The sequence below is a fragment of the Plasmodium gonderi genome, assembly GCF_002157705.1.
Source record: "Plasmodium gonderi DNA, contig: Chr04, whole genome shotgun sequence".
NCBI lineage: Eukaryota > Apicomplexa > Aconoidasida > Haemosporida > Plasmodiidae > Plasmodium > Plasmodium gonderi.
In genome coordinates, this window is record NW_021628928.1 from 493,525 (window position 1) to 505,039 (window position 11,515).

Below are 11,515 nucleotides of genomic sequence, written 5' to 3' on the forward strand. Positions count from 1 at the left end.
TAATACTACTATTTTAAATAAATATAAATTACAGAATAAATGATTCTTTAAACATAAATATATTTTTGCTTAATATATGAATTTTTTAATTGAAATAATTCCTGTGAATGAAATAACACAAAATGTTACATAGTTAACGCTTTAGACAATATACATGCAAGGAGAAAATATAATGTATAATCAGATTTCTCACCAAATATTTAATTTAGTCCAATTGAATAATTTAATAAAAAGAAACTTGCAACGTTTTAGGCCCTTCGTTAAAAAATTATATACAGAGAATCATAGTTTACAAAAAATAAATTTTATTGAAACAAATCTACAATCATACATATTGTATATGCCATATATACTTTTTAGCATTTATTCTATTGTCACATTAGAAAATTTATTTTAAATTGATAGTGGTTTATATAGTGAACATTTTTATAGTAGTCAATGCACAACATTTTAACGTAAAATTTTGAAATCTTTTCCTTTTTGTACTAATAAAGTTTTGATATATTCAGCCACCTTTTTATTAGAACCGACCTTTTTTGTACCATCAAACTTTACCGTTAATAGTTTAGGACGAAATCATAATATAAAAATTAATGAAGCACAAAAGAAGACATTTTGTTACAGAAGTTATATTTTACATAATCTTTCTTATCACACAAACATGGCATGTTTTTTTCATTGATAGCGAAAACATATTTTTTAACACCTACTATAGGGTTACAATACTTGTAGTAAGATAAATGCACTAGTAAATTAAAAATATGCTTTTGTTACTAATTATTGTATTTATTATTTAGCTTTAATTTTCTAAAATTTTAATTCAAAGAATTTAGACAATTTCACTCCATTATAAACTGTTACCTTTATTCTAAGTATGACTATTTATAACGAATAGTGAATTATTGAGTAAATGTCCTGCGGTGGACAAAATTTCAAATTATAAATTTGGAGTTTTTATTATTATGGAAAGAAATGCAATATATATTCCTATAAAACAAGATTAAATGATAACAATAACATAACCGCACTCAGTAAAAGTAAAAAGTTTTACTGTCATCTAGGCTATAATAACTGTTATAAGTACCCTATTGTAAAAGATGTCTAGGTGTTCATGCGATACATGTTCTTTATTTTTATTACAATAGTTCCCCCTTTTGTGTGACATTTTCTTATTCGACGTGCTTTACACGAATATTTTTTAATTCATTATTTTCCTCTGTGATATATTTATGTTTATGATATTCGTGAATTAAAGAAACTCTGCTAAATGGGGTAGGGTAGCGCTACATGTTACATTCTCCTTATGTAAAAATAAGCACAAGTCATTTCTATATGTATTGCATGATATGGTTATAAAAGGCTATTGCTCATCATTTCTTCTGTCAATTAAGAAGATAAAATCCCTTTAGCAGAATGAAACAAAGAGTCGGTATAAAACTTTAAGTATTTAGAAATCAAAGAAATAAGCTCCTGTACGAAACTCTTTAATACACACTTTGCCACCGGTTAATTTTAGAATCCCGCAATTTTAATAATTTCCGCTGGAACAAATTCCAAGTGAAATGTGCCTACATGTTAACATTTAAGATTTACTTGACATATGGCGTACGAACTAATTTATGAACATGGTATTATAAGGTTTGCAGTTCTTATTCATTTCAAATATTTCTTTGCATATGCACAAACAAGGAAACATTTTTTTTTAAGCTCTTGTGATAAATTTAGTTTTAACTTAAATGGCTTAAATGTAAACTTAGACATCGAGAAATAGCATTCATGTTTTATAATGCACTAATTTTAACACAACCTTTTAAACGAGCACTTTGTTCCCTAAATTATTCTCTTAAAGATGTTTGAAATTAGAAATAAATGAGGTTGTATACTTGAAGGATTTTGTCAAAAATAAGCTCATGTAAAAAAATTCGTTGTCTTTAATAAAAATAATACACAGTTTTTACATTTATTATATTAAAGTATCATGAACGTTAAGTTGAATTGGTTTTTCATTAAAAAAGAAAAGTCATTGCATTCATATAAAATAAGAATTCTTTAAAATATAAACTCCGCAGACGATAGAAGGCACACGATGGTTATCTGATGAGGTTTATTATAAAGATTACCCTTTGCACAAACACAATGGCTACTTTAGGCAAGGATAAAGTATTGAAAAGCATGGGAACTTTTAATTTAAAATGTTTTGGTAATATTCAACTTATAGAAAGTATCTCACATTTCCAGGGATTAACTATGCACAGAATTGTGCATATCGTGATGGAAAGACATTTTATATATTTTTTAAGTGAAATATAAAATTTAGTTTTATAACTTATTAGTATATATTATTAACGAAAATAAAGATATGTTCTTAAAGCATTGCGTCCTCTATAGATTAACACATTGCTTTTGTTAACAACTCCTATGCATTTACTGGAAAATTTGCTATTCCTCCAATACAGTGATTACAGATAAGTATTATTTTTTATTATATACAACAGATATATCGCTTCTATCTCTGGGGCATTTGTAAATAGTGTAAGTTGAAATTTTTTTTTATATATATTAATTTTTTTAATGTCTTTTAATGGGTGTGAGGGCAGGGAGTGATGAACGTTCCTTGTCAAAAACGCTCAAATGTGCACTGTTCCTATGTATTATAAGTATATGCTAACCCTTATTGAAGAACACATAAAAATGATAAAATATATTATGTCTGTATGACATTTACGTTTTGTGTAAAATATTAGCTATGTACCTTGGTGAAATATGTAAATGTTTTTTTATCATATTTTAATTAAAATGAAACATAGTATACCGTACAATTTTTCTAAATTATACAAAATAGATTGTTCTATATGAATATCGTTAAAGTATTATTGCAAATATTACCTTAAATTTACAAATAACTTGACCCCATGCTGAAGTAATTCATTTAATAACAGTACTCAGTAAATGGAAAAGTCATAAGTAATGGGTACAAATATGACGCTCATTAGGTTTATTAAAACGTGTCTATAGAACACATGTTATAAATCTTTTTATAGTCATTTTAATTACTTTCATATCATTTTGCAATGTATATATTTATAAATATATGTTAAGACATAGCTGATGACAGAAAATTTTCATTATTTTACTTTTTGGGATTTTTTTAGACTTTTTGGAATGTAGCAAAATATGAGATATAGAGATACATGCAATAATAATAATGTATTTTTTATGATATTCAATTTTTTGTTATATTTTTGAAATAGACAAATTTGACGTTGCTCTATTTAATAGCGATTTTATGCAGATTGTTGCTAACTGGAATATCATAATCTTTATTATTTAGGAGTGTGGTGTTCTTTTCCATTTTATAACATATTTTATAAGTTCAGTTTCATATAATTCGAACTAAATGATGAATAATAAAAAAGGAGATTATATCCATAAGGTTGCTTTCAAATTTGCATAGAAAAATTAATGTAAAAAAAAAAAAAAATGATAACTGTTCTAAATTCATAGGTAGAATTTTTTCTTATGAAGTCAAAATGAGTACCTGATTATAACCACATTTTTGTGTAAGAATTTTTTTAAAAAAAAGTTAATGATGCTATGGTGCTTTTTACTTTTTTTTAAGTTAACTGATTTTTATGATAATTTTAATGGGAGGAACGAATCATAAATATTTTTTTATGTATGATTTAACAGAATAGTTCGATGTGCCTTTTAAGACAAACCGTTCATGGGGGGAATTGAACTATATCTGTGCACAGAAACTTAATGAATTATGCTTAATTATGAAAAAAGGGTACACACATAAAGACGTAAAATGGAAGAAATGTTATGGGAAAGGATGGAAACTTTACATACCCATGGCGGTAAAATATTGTATACAAGAAAAGGTTATGTATCTCATGTTATAATTTATTGTAAAATATGTAAGTTGATATTTTTAATTATTTTGTTAATCCTATCATATGCACGAAGAAAAATGATTTTTAAAATAAAAATGACAATTTAGCTAAATGTAATAAGAACATTATGCTTGTACATATATATGCATTATATATAATTTAAGGGGACATCCTTTGGATAATCAATTATAGAAAAAAATGTGCCTTACAATTACAAATAAGCCATCATTCCTGTAAGTATTGGCATAAGGCTTACGTGCCATGTTCCACATAGGGGATGTGTGCATTTATAATAAGACATAATAATGACATTTTGGATTGCAATAGTTACGCGAGTAATAACAAATTAAAAAAAATATATAAATTTTCGTTTAGAAAGGTGTATATAATCTTTGTTTATAAAATCTCCTGTTTCGTAAATACGAATGCGAACAATATTTATTAAGAAAAAGGATGTAATTAACTGTCTAGCAGCTAAATCTTTGATTAGACGAGCATGCATTTAAAACGAATGGCATAAAAAGGTATGCGCGAAAAAAGTTTTTTGTTTTATGGTTAATGTTGTATGCTCATAGGAACATATCTAAGATTAAAATAAATGTTCATTCGGATACTGTAAAAGGGTTCATTCTATGTTAAAAAAAAAATTTATTCCTCCAAGATTTCATCTTAAAGTTTTTCTTTCATTTTAAGATGATGAATTAAAGTTACAATAGCTTGTGTGTTTTATTAATAGAAAAATGTTTTTATATATTTTACAACAATACAGCATAAATATTGACACACCAAATTTGATTTACTGTTCCTTTTGCTTATATGCAGAATATATATATGTAAATTTTAGTGATAACCAATGCTTTCCGTATTTGTAAAGAGAATGGTTTCGTTTTCATGTCAGTTGTTTAAATTTGTTTTGGACCATTTATATATATTGTTTGGAAGCTTCTTTGATTTGTTCAAAAATGGGGAAAAAAAAGGTGCGAAAAGTGCTCAACCATATATATGTAAGCGTCTTAAAGTGCAATTTAAAAAAAAAAAACATAAAAATGTAAAGAGCTTGTAATCAGAAATTCGATTTATTCCAATATATTTAAAAGAGGAATGAAACATGTGATTCCACACCCCTCAATTACAATCATATTTTCAGCAAAATATTTTTTAAATTCATAACCTTCATAAAAGCAAGCATAAAGAGGTTCTCCCAACAAAAGGGAATTTTTTTTTTTGTGGGGTTTCAGAATAATAAAGAGGCTTCTATAACATATTATTCCCCTTATTAACCACTTTGAGTAAGCTTGAAAAATATGGATGTATGCGAAAATGTACATGGGAAGTGGGCGGGTCGTATTGTAAGCACATATGCATAAAATATATGTTTTCAAGTATAGGAACAAATTACAAGAAAAAAAAAAAAAGTATATACTCATAAGTAAATAAATAATAAATATATATATTCATGCGTATATATACATGCATGGCACAATCTATCATAAAAAAAAAAAAAAACTGAAAAAAAATTTTCTCATGGAAAAAAAAAAAAAAATAAGTCCAAAATATATAAGATTTACGAAAAAAAACGAAAAAATAAGAATGAAAAAAAAGTAGGTATTTTACATATGTATATAACAATATATATTTGACATACATAACCAAAATAAACGAATTTAAGCAAAAGAATTAAAATACAAAGGAAATAAAAAAAATAAAAAAATTGATGGAAGGTTAAAAAGCCCAAAAAATTGAGAGGAAATTCCCCCAATCAGTAATTTTTCGTTTACAGAAGTTTGAGAATTTATAAACAAAAATTCTGAAGATGACGAAAAATTAAAATTAATCCAAATTGCAAATAATTGAATAATATATGGAAGAACAAAGGAATAAATGGGTGAATAAATGAATATAAATAAATATGTGCATTTATATTTTTCACCTCCTGTAAAATTAAAAAGGGTTATATATATGTATATATATATTTGCTCCAAGGGCATAAAAAAATATGTACCTATTTTTCTTCTCCCATTTTTTAAGACCTTTTGTTATTATCGAGCATATATTTTGTTAATATAAGCAGTTATTATAATTTTGCATAAAATAATAATTGCATAGTTTTTGTATTGTATTGTAACGCCATGTATGTATAATATATACTTACTTCTTCTTACTGCCGATAATGCGTGTATAAAAAACGTTTGCGTTGTTTTATTGTGGACCACTTTTCCCATCCATGCACAATTTATTCGTCTAGCATACGTATAAACCGTATTAAAAAATAGTTTTATATGTATGTAAACTCAAGTTTTCGGGAAGCATATATATATATATATATGTACATATGTGCCCCCGAATTCTTTCACATAAAATATATTCATTTCATCAAAAAATAATAAAATGAAAAGTGGACAAAATGAAAAAATAATGGACTACTTGTCTTGTCCCTTAGATGATGTAGTTAACAGAGAGAAAAAAAGCGGAAGGAATAGCTTTCTAAATATAAATAATTCCAGAAAAAATAATTATAAAGCTAGCTTTTTTAAAAAAAAAGACCTAACACAAAGTAGTTCAGGTTATCGAGGTAGAGGTGGAGGGGGTGGAAGATCAAGATTTACTAGTAGGCCTGGAAGTTTCAAAAAGCCGTTTTTTAGTAATAGATTAATTAATAAAAAATTTAATAATTACAAAAATAAGAAATTGTACACAGGAGGAAGGGATTATTTTAAAAGTAGGCCAAGCAGTTATAATTCACATTATACGTATGATAATCATAAAATTCCATATAAAAATAAAAACTTTTTCAATAGAAGAAACATTAATAATATTGTTAAATCACCCGGAACTACATATAGGGGTAGTAGTAGTAGTATAGCAAAAATTAAACCAAGAAAAATATTTAAGAAAGCAGCTCCACCACCAAGAACTACGGTAATTAGTAGCAATTTAAACAGCTATCAAAGTGTGCACGCGCCAAGACCTAGATTTAACAATTTAAATATATCCCTATATCGTAATAAGAGAGTCATTACTGCAAATAATAATATCATTAAGTCTACAACCAATCCTTCCTTAAAAAGAAGTAATGTCAGCACAGTGAACAAAAGTAAAGTTGTTAGAAAAGGAATACAAAAAACTACTATTAAAACGAAGACAAGAAAAGGTGTTACTGGATCGAAATTTAAGCCATTAAATAAATACTTTTTGTCAAAAATTAAAATTGTTACTTCATTAAATAAAATTCCATCCCCTTTAAAAGAGCAAAAAGACACAGAGGTTAATCTCCCTGAGTCTCTGAATAATCCGAGTGCAAGAAAAGATTAAAAATTTCAGTTTATTTTGTGGTCTGTTTAAATATTTTAACAGAAGAGGCATAGAAGTAGGAGAAAGAAAAAAAAAAAAAAAAAAAAAAAAAAAAAAAAAAAAAAAAATTTAAATAAAAAAAAAAAAAAAAAAAAAAAAAAGTAGTTAAAAAAATTATAAAAAAATGGTGAAAAAAAAATATAAAAATTATAATAAAAAAAAAAAATAATAAAATTTTAAAACAAAAAAAAAAAAAAAAAAAAAAAAAAAAAAAGAAAAAAAAAAAAAAAAAAAAAAAAAAAAAAAAAAAAAAAAAAAAAAAAAAAAAAAAAAAAAAAAAAAAAGATGATGAAGGAAAAAAAAAAAAAAAAAAAAAAAGAGTTAACAAAATGTTGAAAAAGGCGTGCATAGAAAATATGCAAATTGTGATAAAAAAATATAATGTTAAAATTGTCCTAAAAGAAAAATAAAACATTTAAAAAAAAACGTAATTTTTAACCAGACTTATACCTGCACACGCACCCTCATCACCTGGCATTAAATTACAACATATAATATTAAAAAAAAAAAAAACATCGAATAAAAGCTGAAATGCCTGTAGTATTTTTAATATTCCTTTTACCACATTTAATAACAGCATCATGTAATTATATATGCATAAACGCATTTAGACAACTTTAACAAAAATATTTCCATAGGAAATGTTATACGTGCAATATATATATATATATATGCATAACCAAAGAGCAATTTTTGTTTATGACTAAAATTAAATAATTTTCCCCTAAAAATTTAAATTAAAAATAGGTATCTTTTTTTTTTAGTAATTTTTTCTAATCCCTTTTAAATTATGGGTGGAGAGGAGGAAAGGAGGAAGTTGAGAAAGAATGCATATATTGAATTATGCAATTGAATAAGTTGTGATTGCATTTTGAAAAGGATTATCTGAACGTTACCATGCTGAGAGAGGGAGAAAATAAGTAGGGTGGTAACACAACATGTAAAATATTCCATAACACAAGGAAATGCTTTTTTTTACCTTTGATGAGACTTATTCACATTCACCACATATATTCCGAACTATGCTTACGCTGTGACCCAAATGGAAGGATGAAAAAATAGAAGTAGCTTGTTATGTAATGACATTTATGGTAATAATTTATTTTTAAATATGAATTATTATCATTTATATTCCTCTCCCCCCCCCCCCACACACACACTCGAAGATACGTTGCTATTTTTGATTAATGCATTCGTTAAAGGGAGCATGGATAATAATTTTTTTTTTTTTTTTTTAACAAAATTTCCTTGAATTTTTATACAATAAAGTGACCAACGCTAATGTTGCAGATGTGTTGAGGGGTGTTACGGGAACGAAGCTTATCCCATTACATTACACACATAACATCAGAAATTGAGTAATCATGGAAAATGTTAGAAGTACGAGTAGAAAAAAAAAAAAAATAGAGAACAGAGTGTGTAATTAAATTTTGAATGAATTTCAAAGTGATATAAACCGAGAGGGGGAAAAGGAAAGATGGAATGTATAACGAAAATGGCCCATTGAATAAAAGTTATTACTTTGGGTAGCACAATAAAAACGTATACATATAAAATATGCATACATAATATATAATGTTTTTTTACGAACCAATACTGATTTTATTTTTATCTTCAAGCATAATAACATCATATATATGTCTATGTCCCGGAAAAAATGAATAAAAAAAAAATAGAAGTTTCATTTTTTTTTTTAATTCTTTACAGATTCATCAGATGTGTATGTAATTTATAATTTAAATAGCTTTTTTCGGATTTTTAAATTATGCTTTGCTATTTAAAGAAATTGCATCCAATATATTTGAAGATGCGTTTTTGCAACAAAAATTCCCTTAATTTCAACTATTTGTGGGTGTTTGAAAACGAACCAATCATGGATAAACTTGAATATATATATTTGTGTGTGTATATTATGTATATGAATGCGTTTTTTTAGTTTTTACCAAGAATTATGTTTGTAACATTTATATCGATTTACAATTACCATTTAATGTTTCCATTTAGGTAATAATTTAATTTGTCCATATTATTACCCCACACACACTTGCTGAAATTAGTTTATTTGTCGACTAATATATGTAGTAAAACATAATTTGTTACTAATTTTAAAATTATTTTTCTCCCATTCTGTTGAAAAAAAAAAAAAAAAAAAAAAAAGAAGAAAAATGAAAAAAAAAAAAAGCTCCATTAAATTTTGTCTAGTTTTGTTTAGTTTTTCTTAATTTTGCTTTACAAATAGAAACAACTCTTATAAACATATACGTGCATTTGTTTGGCATGATTTAATTCTTAGCCTTCTTTAGAAAATTTTTTTTTTGATATATTTTTTTGCAGTTTTTTGTTTATGTCAGATGCAAACTTGTGCATCATTTTATTGTAAATTTTGCTTTTTTCCCCAATAATTTTAAGATGCATGAACAAAAAAGAAAAAAAATGATACACTTTTTTGGTTAAATAATTATGTATCCTTTTTTGGTTAAATAATTATGTATCCTTTTTTGGTTAAATAATTATGTATCCTTTTTTGGTTAAATAATTATGTATCCTTTTTTGGTTAATTAATTACGTATCCTTTTTTGGTTAATTAATTACGTATCCTTTTTTGGTTAATTAATTACGTATACTTTTTTGGTTAATTAATTACGTATATTTTTTTGGTTAATTAATTATATATACTTTTTTGTTTTTAATATACCAAAATATTACTATTACCACAACACTATTTGCATGAACCAAAGTAAAAAAATAATGTAATAGCAAAGTGCACACTTTTTTTTTTTTTTTTTTTTTTTCTCACCAACTATTTAATTCTTATAATAAAAAACATGTTCAGAGAAATGCATTTTTTTTTTTTTTTTTTTTTAAAAGAGATATACAAAAAATATATGACACAAAACTACAGGTTGGGGTAGAGGATATTTCGTATTTCATATAGTGACAAACTAAATGAACCTAAAAAATAATTTTTAACAAAAATATTATGTTAACAAAATTCGATTTTTTTATGTCTTCAAATTAAAATAGAATTGTCGAATTGTTTAAACCTATTTATACGTATTTTGGAGAAGTATATAACAAATAAGGTTTTTTTTGTTTTTTTTTTTTTTTTTATTTTTGTTTTATATAATCCCTATAAAGTATCATCCCTTGAAAAATTAAAAATCATAGGATTCATTAGGGGCATGTATTGGATTTATTTTTCAATAACTATTGAAGATCAAAAAAAAAAAAATTATCATCAGAAAATAAAAATTTACAGCCATTTGCACTTCCCTTTTCCATCATATTAAACACACATTTCAAAGTTGCAGAAAAGAGAAAAATTAACCAAAAAGGGGAAAGTGATAAATTTTCCTACATATCGAAGCATCAAGCTGTCACATGGTGAACAAATTTCAAGGAATGGTGGTATTTCTGTCCCCCGTTAGAGAAAAAAGCGGATAAAACAAAAAATTGCATGAAATAGGAAAGGTAAAGGAAACTTTCTGAGGAAATGCACAACAGAAACTTTTTTTTTTTTTTTTTTTTTTTTTTTTTTTCTTGTTCTTAATTTATTCCTCTCCTTCTCAAGGTCTCATTAATTATATAGGAGCTATTCATTATTCATTTGTGGCCAAACTCTTGATATAGACGTTGATATACTGAAATATTTAGGAGTTCAGAAAAGAACCGATAATTACTAGCTAAAAGGAGTGGTCATTTGGCCCTAATAAAAGAATCGCATATACATATGTACCTATATAAATACGGTATTATATTTATGTATATCGTTTAACACATGTATAGGGGACCCGATTTTTAGAAGAGTTTTTTAGAGAACCCCATATCTTTTCATCAAAATAATTTTTCAACGCAAAGTGGGAGATTTTATTTTGTATTATTTTATTTTATTTAATATTTTTTTTTTTTTTTGCTTTTGCATTGGGAGGTGGGGGAATTACACCTTCAATTAACGTTAACTTGTACATATGCAGATATGTAGATTTTTTCGCACATGTGTCCAAAAACTGTACGATTGTTTATACACGTTAAGGTGGAATTTTCTTTTCAGAAGGTGTCGAACAGGGTGTGGACGTTGTCGAATTGGATGTAGAAGTTGTCGAATAGGGTGTGGAAATTGTCGAATAGGGTGCAGAAGGTGTCGAGTGGGGTGTAGGAGATGCCCTGTGGGGTGTGGAGGATGTCGAATAGGAAGCAGAAGGCCATGCAGATGTGGAGTGTAGCATATAACAAAGACACGGAAGAACCCCCCTTCCCCCCCCCCCCCC

At 26.1% G+C, this 11,515-nt stretch overlaps 1 protein-coding gene across 1 annotated transcript; it reads left to right on the forward strand.

The window, feature by feature from the left end:
* Window positions 1-6,284: 6,284 nt before the first annotated feature.
* Window positions 6,285-7,208, forward strand: PGO_040990 (hypothetical protein, conserved; the record flags this gene model as incomplete). The annotated part of the gene is made up of 1 exon (XM_028686287.1): window positions 6,285-7,208. One exon carries the CDS (start codon window positions 6,285-6,287, stop codon window positions 7,206-7,208), a length of 924 nt encoding a protein of 307 aa, XP_028542088.1.
* Between the last annotated feature and the right edge of the window lie 4,307 nt (window positions 7,209-11,515).